Source organism: Aquarana catesbeiana, linkage group LG04 (genome assembly GCF_042186555.1).
Source record: "Aquarana catesbeiana isolate 2022-GZ linkage group LG04, ASM4218655v1, whole genome shotgun sequence".
Lineage (NCBI taxonomy): Eukaryota > Metazoa > Chordata > Amphibia > Anura > Ranidae > Aquarana > Aquarana catesbeiana.
This window is the reverse complement of record NC_133327.1, coordinates 437,930,533-437,942,779: the sequence shown is the minus strand read 5'-3', so window position 1 is coordinate 437,942,779 and position 12,247 is coordinate 437,930,533. Positions and strand designations below refer to the sequence as shown.

Here is a 12,247-nt window from a genome sequence, read left to right as displayed (position 1 = left end):
GTGTTCAGGATACTTAGTAATAAATCTAACTTGTGAATATCACATGTATCTTTCTGTATCTCTTTAGGTACCTGGATGTCACTGTTTTGTATCACAAGACATTTGATAGTCTTGAATTATAATGACAAGTTACACTCACTGCTGTATATAACTGAATATTAGCAGCTCCAGAACTGCTTAAAATGTACATAAGTTGCTGTAAAAGAGATATTCATCTTCTCTTTTGGTTCTGGTGACCACTGTCCCTCTCGACCTTCAATATCACCTAAGTGAGAATGACAGGTCTCTCTGCTTCTGAAACCATTCATGTCACCAGGGGGGAGGAAGAAGGACCTATTTGTGTCATTAGGGGGAGGAGGAAGGACCTATTTGTGTCATTAGGGGGAGGAGGAAGGACCTATTTGTGTCACCAGGGGGAGGAGGAAGGACCTATTCGTGTCATCAGGGGGAGGAGGAAGGACCTATTCGTGTCATCAGGGGGAGGAGGAAGGACCTATTCGTGTCATCAGGGGGAGGAGGAAGGACCTATTCGTGTCATCAGGGGGAGGAGGAAGGACCTATTCGTGTCACCATGGGGAGGAGGAAGGACCTATTCGTGTCATTAGGGGGAAGAGGAAGGACCTATTCGTGTCATTAGGGGGAAGAGGAAGGACCTATTCGTGTCATTAGGGGGAGGAGGAAGGACCTATTCGTGTCACCACGGGGAGGAGGAAGGACCTATTCGTGTCACCACGGGGAGGAGGAAGGACCTATTCGTGTCATTAGGGGGAAGAGGAAGGACCTATTCGTGTCATCAGGGGGAGGAGGAAGGACCTATTCGTGTCATCAGGGGGAGGAGGAAGGACCTATTCGTGTCACCACGGGGAGGAGGAAGGACCTATTCGTGTCATTAGGGGGAAGAGGAAGGACCTATTCGTGTCATTAGGGGGAAGAGGAAGGACCTATTCGTGTCATTAGGGGGAAGAGGAAGGACCTATTTGTGTCATTAGGGGGAAGAGGAAGGACCTATTCGTGTCATTAGGGGGAGGAGGAAGGACCTATTCATGTCACCAGGGGAAGGAGGAAGGACCTATTCATGTCACCAGGGGGAGGAGAAAGAAGGACCTATTCGTGTCACCAGGGGGAGGAGAAAGAAGGACCTATTCCTGTCACCAGTACAAAAAATATTAGATTGTAAGTCCCAGGAGCAGGGCCCTCCTAACCCTCTTGTATTGAATTGTATTGTTGCCATATTTTGTCCCTTTATATTGTAAAGCACTGTGCAAACTGTTGGCACTGTATAAATCCTGTATAATAACAATAACAATAATAATAATTGAAGGTCCAGTATAAGAGGAGATATCCCCTCATTTGGAGAGGGCTCCTCTTATTTCCTGTTGTGTCTCTGGGACAGGATGCAGGGGCAAATCTCCGCAATGGGACACTGACAGGGTAAAACAAACTTGACTTTATTTAAATTGAAAAAAAAAAACATATAGAAAAGTAAATAAAAGAAACCTAAAACATAGGGCACGCACAGATGGGAGAATAGAGGGGAGGTCTTCACATCTATGTCCTCAGTGAGCACCTTCATTATAGCAGTGGTTGGATGGAGTGTAGGGGACACAGCGATGCAGGGGACACAGTAATGAGGGGGACATAGCGATGAATGGGACACAATAATGGGGGACAGGGGGACACAGTGATGAGGGGGGGACACAGCGATGAGGGAGTCGGGGGACACAGTGACACAGCGATGGGGGGGACACAGGGACACAGTGATGAGGAGGACATAGTAATTGGGGGGGGACACAGTGATGAGGGAGTCAGGGGGACACAGTGATGGGGGGGACAAAAGGGACAGTGATGAGGGGGACACAGTAATTGGGGGGGGACAGTAATTGGGGGTGACACAGTGATGAGGGAGTCAGAGGGACACAGTGATGGGGGGACACAGTGATGGGGGGGACACAGCGATGAGGGAGTCGGGGGACACAGTGATACAGCGATGGGTTGGACACAGTGATGGGGGGACAGAGCGATGGGGGGGGGACAGAGCAATGCTGGGGGACAGAGCGATGGGGGGGGACAGAGCGATGGGGGGGGACAGAGCGATGGGGGGGACACAGTAATGAGGGGGACATAGTAATGGGGGGGGACAGTAATTGGGGGGACACAGTGATGAGGGAGTCAGGGGGACACAGTGATGGGGGGACACAGTAATGAGGGGTCCCCCTCCCCCCTCTGGCCGGACTCACCAGCATTCCCATGACATCTGTCCAGATCCTGGAGAACGAGTCACACTGGGTGTCCTCCTCAGCCTGGGACGGACTGGCCGCTGCCTCGTCAGGCTCCATGGTGTAGAGTCAGCTGTGTGCGGTTCTCCTCCTCAGCAGCATGCACATAGTGTGTGTGGCCCGTGTAATGTACCCTGCGTATTGTGTCCCCTCATCTCCTCCGCTCAGTCCCGGGCTCCCCTCTCTGCATAACTTCACACCACTCTGCGGGCACACCAGCAGTCTGGGACTCCGGACTAGTCCACAGAGTTCACACGGGGGGAGCCGCTTCACAAAAACAAAGCCCTCCCTCACACATTCTGTCCGCCTCCTTGACGGCACACACAGGAATTCACACACACACAAACACACCGCCTGAGACCAAACAAGTGTAAACCTCTGAGGGTTAGTGGGAAAAGGGAGCATCCCCCCCTCTCCGGTGTGCTGTGGTCTCTCCCGCCTCCTCACAAATCTCAGCAACAAAAGGTAGTGTGCGGAGTCCGTGTATGGGACTGGAGGGGACGGAGCGCACCATGGAGCCCGGATACATCACTACTATACCGGCTATACTGACTGGGTTATCACCACACATGTACACTGAGGACTTGTAGGCTCACTATACACGTGCATGGGTGTACACCCTAAAGTGCATAGGCATGAGCACAGGGTGTGCCCAGGCACACCCTAATCCCCCCATGCGCATTATTGTTATCGTTCTGTGTAGCAACAGGAACATGGGAAAGATCTCCCTCTTACCGGCTCTGCCATAAGAGAAGTGTTTATCCTTTTCTCTTTCACTGTGCCAGCAGGGAGATCAATGATCCGGGGTCATATATATGTAGATACATACACATGCATGTACGTTTGAGCTTAAGGGTGCACACCCTAATGCATTAGGCTGCGCACACCTATGCTAAAGTGTATATATATATATATATATATATATATATATATGTGTGTGTGTATATGTAATGGCAGTGTCAGAAGAGCAGTGGACAGTGTCACTAGGGCAGAGATTGGTGTCACTAGGGCAGTGGACGGTGTCGGTAGTTTTTTTTTATTATTTTATTTTCAACAATTTTATTTTTTAAATTATTTTTTACAGTTTTTTTTTTTTTTAGGCACCCCATTAGTGGGCTTTGGTGAAATAGGGGTGTAAACAGGGGGAATCCATGCCACACAGGGTGATTAGGGTGTGCCGAGGCATGCCCTGAGCGCCCACCTAGGTACACGTGCAATGTGACCATAACACTTTGGAAGGGCTCCTTTAGACTGAGGGTTGACACTAAATTATGTGGCTGAGCCACATTTTCCTAGGGCCTGTCACATTCGTGTTTTTTCTACCCCACTAAAAGTACAAGAAATACAATAAAAATATACCCTTTAACCACTTGACATCAGCGCTATGGCCGAATGACGGCCACAACGCGGACCTGAATTCCCAGGAAGCCGTCATATGAAGGCCTCCCCTGTGCACGCGTCCTGCGCGCGCTGAGCGCGCTGTGATCACCGAGTCACTGAGACTTGGGCGATCACCGATCCAAGTAAGGGGCCGGTCCCGGCCCCTTACCATGTGATCAGCTGTCAGCCAATGACAGCTGATCACATGATGTAAACAAAAGACCGGTAATCTTTTTTTTTTTCCTACTCACGCTGACAGCGTGAGTAGAAAAAAAAGCCGATCACCGGCTCAGATGTGAGGGACATCAGTCCCGAAGTGGAAGAGGTACATCTGCCTCATCAGTGTGCCACCTAACAGTGCCCACAGTGCCACCTAACAGTGCCCACAAGTGCCACCTATCAATGCCCACAAGTGCCACCTATCAATGCCCACAAGTGCCAGCTATCAATGCCCACCAGTAGTGCCAATCAGTGCCACCTAGCAGTGCTGCCTATCAGTGTAACTGATCAGTGCCCATTATTACCACCCATCAGTGCCCATCACTGCCGCCTATCAGTGCCCATCACCGCCGCCTCATCAGCGTACAACAATGAAGGAGAAAAATTACCTGTTTTAAATTTTTTATAACAAAATATAAAAAAAATATATATTTTTTTTTTAATTCAGTTTTTTACATTTTTTTAACAAAAAGTAAAAACTGCAGAGGTGATCAAATACCACCAAAAGAAAGCTCCATTTGTGGTGAAAAAAATGATAAAAAAGTTGTTTGGGTACAGTGTTGTATGACCGCGCAATTGTCATTCAAAGTGCGTCAGCGCTGAAAGCTGAAAATTGGTCTGGATAGGAGGGGGGTTTAAGTGCCCAGTAAGCAAGTGGTTAAACTCTCTGGAATTCTTCACATCAGAATTCATTTTTTGTGTCCTGCTTGCTGTATCTTTGGTGTCCTGTTTAAAAAGCACACCAAAAAGGCACCCTCCATTAGAAACTATTGAAAAATGCACCGTCGTCGTGCTTTTGGTGTGCTCAGTCATTTGTCCATGTTTCACAAGTGCATGCTGGGAGTCAGACAACCAGAAAATGCACCAATGAGTCAAATGCGTATGCGTTTTTACTGTGTTTTTTCAGCAGAGCAGTGTGAAAGGGCCCTTAAAGGGGCTGTAAAGTCAGAAGTTTTTTTTTTTATCTTTGTGCATTATGATAAAAAGCCTTCTGTGTGCAGCGACCCCCCTAATACTTACCTGAGCCCCATCTCTGTCCAGCTATGTCCATGAGTGCCAGGAGCACAGACGAGGGACCCCAGAAAAAGAGGATCTGGGCTGTTCTGTGCAGATCCACTGGGTGAGTACAGGGATTGAAAACTGGCTACAAGGGCAAGTTCAGAGGGTGGTGATTAGGGATGAGCTTCGAGTTCGAGTCGAACTCATGTTCTACTCGAACATTGGCTGTTCGCAAGTTCGCCGAACAGCGAACAATTTGGGGTGTTCGCGGCAAATTCGAATGCCGCGGAACACCCTTTAAAAGTCTATGGGAGAAATCAAAAGTGCTAATTTTAAAGGCTTATATGCAAGTTATTGTCATAAAAAGTGTTTGGGGACCTGGGTCCTGCCCCAGGGGACATGGATCAATGCAAAAAAAAGTTTTAAAAACGGACGTTTTTTCAGGAGCAGTGATTTTATTAATGCTTAAAGTCAAACAATAAAAGTGTAATATCCCTTTAAATTTCGTACCTGGGGGGTGTCTATAGTATGCCTGTAAAGGGGCGCATGTTTCCCGTGTTTAGAACAGTCTGACAGCAAAATGACATTTTGAAGGAAAAAACTCATTTAAAACTACCGCGGCTATTGCATTGCCGACAATACACATAGAAGTTCATTGATAAAAACGGCATGGGAATTCCCCACAGGGCAACCCCGAACCAAAATTAAAAAAAAAAAATGATGTGGGGGTCCCCCTAAATTCCATACAAGGCCCTTCGGGTCTGGTATGGATATTAAGGGGAACCCCAGCCAAAATTAAAAAAAAAAATTGACGTGGGGTTCCCCCTAAATTCCATACCAGACCCTTCAGGTCTGGTATGGATTTTAAGGGGAACCCCGCGCCAAAAAAAAAAAAAAAAAACGGCGTGGGGTCCCCCTAAAAATCCATACCAGACCCTTATCCGAGCACGCAACCTGGCAGGCCGCAGGAAAAGAGGGGGGGACGAGAGTGCGGCCCCCCCCCCCTCCTGAACCGTACCAGGCCACATGCCCTCAACATTGGGAGGGTGCTTTGGGGTAGCCCCCCAAAGCACCTTGTCCCCATGTTGATGAAGACAAGGGCCTCATCCCCACAACCGTGGCCGGTGGTTGTGGGGGTCTGCGGGCGGGGGGCTTATCGGAATCTGGAAGCCCCCTTTACCAAGGGGACCCCCAGATCCCGGCCCCCCCCCTGTGTGAAATGGTAAGGGGTTACTTACCCCTACCATTTCACTAAAAAACTGTCAAAAATGTTAAAAATGACAAGAGACAGTTTTTGACAATTCCTTTATTTAAATGCTTCTTCTTTCTTCCTTCATCTTCTTCTTCTTCTGGTTCTTCTGGCTCTTCTGGTTCTTCCTCCGGCGTTCTCGTCCAGCATCTCCTCCGCGGCGTCTTCTATCTTCTTCTCCTCGGGCCGCTCCGCACCCATGGCATGAGGGGGGAGGCTCCCGCTCTTCTCTTCATCTTCTTCTTCATCTTCATCTTCTTCTTCATCTTCTTCTTCTTCTTCTTCTTCTCTTCTTCATCTCTTCTTCCTTCTTCATTTCTTCTGCGGGCCGCTCCGCATCCATGCATGGAGGGAGGCTCCCGCTGTGTGACGGCGTCTCTTCGTCTGACGGTTCTTAAATAACGGGGGGCGGGGCCATCCGGTGACCCCGCCCCCCCTCTGACGCACGGTGAATTGACGGGACTTCCCTGTGACGTCACGGGGAATGCCACAGGGAAGTCCCGTCATGTCCCGTGCGTCAGAGGGGGGCGGGGTCACCGGGTGGCCCCGCCCCCCGTTATTTAAGAACCGTCAGACGAAGAGACGCCGTCACACAGCGGGAGCCTCCCTCCATGCATGGATGCGGAGCGGCCCGCAGAAGAAATGAAGAAGGAAGAAGAGATGAAGAAGAGAAGAAGAAGAAGAAGAAGAAGATGAAGAAGAAGATGAAGATGAAGAAGAAGATGAAGAGAAGAGCGGGAGCCTCCCCCCTCATGCCATGGGTGCGGAGCGGCCCGAGGAGAAGAAGATAGAAGACGCCGCGGAGGAGATGCTGGACGAGAACGCCGGAGGAAGAACCAGAAGAGCCAGAAGAACCAGAAGAAGAAGAAGATGAAGGAAGAAAGAAGAAGCATTTAAATAAAGGAATTGTCAAAAACTGTCTCTTGTCATTTTTAACATTTTTGACAGTTTTTTAGTGAAATGGTAGGGGTAAGTAACCCCTTACCATTTCACACAGGGGGGGGGCCGGGATCTGGGGGTCCCCTTGGTAAAGGGGGCTTCCAGATTCCGATAAGCCCCCCGCCCGCAGACCCCCACAACCACCGGCCACGGTTGTGAGGATGAGGCCCTTGTCTTCATCAACATGGGGACAAGGTGCTTTGGGGGGCTACCCCAAAGCACCCTCCCAATGTTGAGGGCATGTGGCCTGGTACGGTTCAGGAGGGGGGGGGGCCGCACTCTCGTCCCCCCCTCTTTTCCTGCGGCCTGCCAGGTTGCGTGCTCGGATAAGGGTCTGGTATGGATTTTTAGGGGGACCCCACGCCGTTTTTTTTTTTTTTTTTTTGGCGCGGGGTTCCCCTTAAAATCCATACCAGACCTGAAGGGTCTGGTATGGAATTTAGGGGGAACCCCACGTCAATTTTTTTTTTAAATTTTGGCTGGGGTTCCCCTTAATATCCATACCAGACCTGAAGGGCCTTGTATGGAATTTAGGGGGACCCCCACATCATTTTTTTTTTTTAATTTTGGTTCGGGGTTGCCCTGTGGGGAATTCCCATGCCGTTTTTATCAATGAACTTCTATGTGTATTGTCGGCAATGCAATAGCCGCGGTAGTTTTAAATGAGTTTTTTCCTTCAAAATGTCATTTTGCTGTCAGACTGTTCTAAACACGGGAAACATGCGCCCCTTTACAGGCATACTATAGACACCCCCCAGGTATGAAATTTAAAGGGATATTACACTTTTATTGTTTGACTTTAAGCATTTTTAAAATCACTGCTCCTGAAAAAACGGCCGTTTTTAAAACTTTTTTTTGCATTGATCCATGTCCCCTGGGGCAGGACCCAGGTCCCCAAACACTTTTATTGACAATAACTTGCATATTAGCCTTTAAAATTAGCACTTTTGATTATTCATGTTCGTGTCCCATAGACTTTAACGGTGTTCGCGTGTTCGAACGAATTTTTTTCCTGTTCGCATGTTCTGGTGCGAACCGAACAGGGGGGTGTTCGGCTCATCCCTAGTGGTGATAAATGGGGAGTACTCAGAATGGTCCGGGTGGAAAGTAGGGTCCCACAGGGTTCTGTGCTGGGACCAATCCTATTTCATTTGTTCATAAATGACCTGGAGGATGGGGTAAACAGTTCAATCTCTGTATTTGTGGACGATACTAAGCTAAGCAGGGTAATAACTTCTCCGCAGGATGTGGAAACCTTGCAAAAAGATCTGAACAAATTAATGGGGTGGGCATCTACGGTTTAATGTAGAAAAATGTAAAATAATGCATTTGGGTGGCAAAAATATGAATGCAATCTACTCACTGGGGGAAAAATAAAGACATAAACCCGCCACTTTCGCCTACCTGAAAAGAGCTTGTAAAGGCAGAAACCACACATGAAGTTATGAGGTTAATTATTGAGGGTGTTGTAGGGACAGGTACAGGTTGGGACTGGACCAAGGTCGGAACTATATCTACTGTAGAACCGGCGGATACAGCTGCAACCGATTACAAGCTTAACACAGAACAAGGGAGAGATGATATGAGGACTGAATTAACAACTCACATGTTAGAGATTTTTAAACCAAAATCTTCATTGCCCACCGCCATAGCATGTAAACAAAAAACAGGAGAATCAGTTCTTGAATTTTGAAAAGATTCAATGATGTGTGGACACAGGAAGCCGGTTTGGGTATTCAGTCAGATATGGATCCATTATTGATCCAGACTTTCCTAAGTAATCTCAAACCCCATTTAGTGCTCCCAGTCAAACAAATGATTTCTGAATGGTCAACTCTTCCTAGAGCTGACTTTGGCAAAGCACTTTCACAGAAAGATGCAGCAGGTTGTTTTGATATACCAAAGCCATCACCTGTCTCCACACAACATTTCCAAGGAAATATGAAGGGAAACTTTAGAGGAAGAGGTAGAGGCAGGTTTAGAGGCAGAAATGGAAGAGGTATGAGTCGCTCTAGAAACAATGGATGTTTCAACTGCGGTGCCAAGGATCACTGGGTGAGTCAGTATTCTCACCCCACCTCTCTACAGACTCCCGACTCCAGCTCTGCCCCTAACCAGACACAACAACCACAGGCATCCACCCAACAAGGTCCAACATTTCCAATGAAATGGGGAAATCAACAACAATGATGGGGCCCGGAGGGTAGTGTCCCAGCTTTTCCTTTTGTCTCAAATGATTTCACTGACAGTCTACGACAGATCCGGATGTAGGACTTATTTCATGCACACCATACAAAGCCACTCTCAAAGAAGGTGCATTTCCTACCTATCACAAACAATATCCACTCTCTAAGGAAAAGATGGATGGCATAGTGCCAATGGTGAAAACGTTTCTGCAGGATGGGATCCTGGTAGAAATTATTTCTCCATACAACACACCTGTTAACCCTGTAAAGAAGCCGGATGGCTCCTTCAGGTTTGTACAGGACTTGAGGGCCATAAATGACCACATAGTCCCAATAGCACCCATTGTACCTGATGTTCCATCACTCCTGTCCTCCATTCCAGCAACAGCCAAGTGTTTTACTGTGATTGATTTAAAGAATGCTTTTTTCTCCGTCCCTGTAGACGAGGAGACGCAGTCACTCTTTGCTTTTACTGTGTCGATTGACCAACACAATCGCCAGTTTACATGGTGTAGCATGCCCCAGGGTTACATAGACTCACCTGTGGTCTATTCTATAGTACTCCAAGCCACCCTCAGGCCTTAGACTGCCCCTCATGATTCTGTACTGTTGCAATATGTTGATGATCTTTTGATTTGTAGTTCTTCAGAGGAGGACTGCCGAGCTGATAGCCTATCCTTATTGAAATGGTTACATGTATGTGGTTACAAAGTGTCTAAGAAAAAGTTACAATGGTGTAAACAGGAGGTTGAGTACCTAGGGTTTGTGCTGTCTCCGGGAGTTAGGAAAGTCAGTCACAGGAGAGCTGCCACTCTAGTGGGTCTGCCCCGCCCACTTACCAAGAAAGACATGCTTACCTTTCTTGGAATGATTGGTTACTGGATACCTGACTGTTCTTTGTATGACAGTATATTGAGACAAGCAACCCTCTCTGAAATGTCTGATATTGTAAAATGGTCTGATGAAAAGTTAAATGCTTTTGCCATGTTGAAATGTGCAATGGTTACCAGCCTGAGCCTTGACCTCCCTGAATATGGCAAAATGTTTCACTTATTTGTCAGGGAAAATTGCAGACCCATGGTGGGAGTACTGGCCCAGGAACATGGTGGGAGACTACGCCCTGTAGCTTTTTTCTCAAAGGTGGTTCCAGTACAGGTGCAAGGCATGCCCGCGTGTCTCAGAGCGCTGGCTTCTTGTGCAATGGTTGTAGAGATGGCAACACCTTTTACCTTGGGTCATGACACCACCTTACATACTACACACAATGTCACCACACTCCTCAAAACTTTACATACTTAGCATATGTCAGCACAAAGATTGAGTGGGTATGAAGTCACCCTCCTGTCCAATCCAAACCTGAAAATAAAAAGTTCAAACATAAACTCTGGCCCAGCTCCAATTTTGAATGCCTTATTAGGTCTTAAAGGAGAACAGGATGACTTACCACCACCTCATGACTGTACACAATCAATACATCAGGACACTTCACCTAGAGCAGATATGCTTTCAATCCCTACTGCACAAACAGTTTTTGTTGATGGCTCTTGCAGCAGACCAAGTGATAATGTCTATCACGTGGGATATGCTGTGGTCCAACTGCCAGATACAGTCCTCGAGGCCAATCCAATAACCTATCAGTCTGCACGTACTGCTGAATTGATAGCATTAACCCTTGCATGCCAGCTGTTTGCAGGAAAAGAGGTAAACATTTACACCGATTCCAGATATGCTCATGGTGTGGTCTGGGACCATGATGTAATATGGCTTCACAGAGGATATGTGGCAGCAGATGGAAAGAGCATCTCACACTCTGACCTAGTCACAGCATTACTAGATGCAATTCAGTTGCCTTCAAAACTAGCTATCATGCACTGTAAGGCACATACAGGCCAAATGACTGATATAGCCAAAGGGAATGCACTAGCTGACAGAATCGCCAAAGAAGCTGCATCTACACAAAAGGCAAACATTCAAATGCCCATGCTAACACCTCAGCCATGTTCCCTGAAAGAGACACATTGGCTCGCGGAACTGCAGGCTTTTGCCACCCCTGGTGATATTGCACAATGGAAATGTGATGGAATGGTGCAAAAGGATCCTAAAACAGGATTAAACTGCCAAGAGGGGAGATCGTGTATTCCTGTTGCTAGCACCCCCCTGTTCATTGCGCAATACCATGTACTGGGTCACAAGGGCTGGCAGGCCGCATGTGAACTGCTAGATGAAGATGTTTTCATTGCAGGACTACCTAATCTAGTCAAAGCTTTTGTACGGAGATGTGTCACTTGCATTAGGAACAATCCAACAAACCCAAAGAAATCAAAGCATGAACATCTTTTTCATCTTTTTCACCCAACAACGTCGTTTACCCATTTTACAGATAGACTTTACACATATGCCCAAAGAAGGAAAGAAACAACAATACCTTTTGGTCATAGTGGACATGATGTCATGCTGGCCAGAAATCTTTGTCACCAACAATGAAAACGCACAAACTGTGGTGAAGATCCTCACACAGGAAATTATTCCTAGATGGGGATGTCCATTACAAATAAATTCAGACAATAGCCCAGCCTTCACAGCTAAAATCTGTCAAGATCTTGTAAAAGTACTAAAAATAGACTGAAAATTTCACCTCCCCTACCATCCACAGAGTTCAGGGATTATAGAAAGAATGAATAGAACAATTAAAGACAGGATAAGGAAAGCTACGGCTGGGAATTTTGGCAAATGGAGAAAAGTTCTCCCAGCTTTATTAGCTGAAATCAGAATGACCCCTCACAGTGTGACGGGTTATTCCCCCTTTGAGGTACTCATGGGTAGGCCATTCCCCACACCATGGGATAATCATCCTTTGATGGTGGAGGAAGGTGATTTGGAACAGATACAGGAGGAATATGTAAAAAAACTGATTGAAACTCTTGATATTGTTGAAAGAAGAGTAGCTCGCACCTCTCCTTCTTCTTCACAGGTACCAACCCACCCATTCCAGGTCGGTG

At 47.2% G+C, this 12,247-nt stretch overlaps 1 protein-coding gene across 6 annotated transcripts in view; it reads right to left on the bottom strand.

Annotated features, from left to right (window-relative positions):
* Window positions 1-12,247, bottom strand: part of SASH1 (SAM and SH3 domain containing 1) — a 1,387,091-nt gene that overhangs the window by 294,581 nt on the left and 1,080,263 nt on the right. Inside the window, exon 1 of one of the 6 annotated variants that reach the window (XM_073627431.1) lies at window positions 2,238-2,835. The exons of the other annotated variants lie outside the window; for them this stretch is intronic. Within the exon in view, the coding sequence (XP_073483532.1) occupies window positions 2,238-2,336 (99 nt within the window). The 5' untranslated portion in view covers window positions 2,337-2,835. Of the gene's footprint in view, window positions 1-2,237; window positions 2,836-12,247 lie in introns of those variants that run through there. 6 annotated transcript variants of the gene reach the window in all.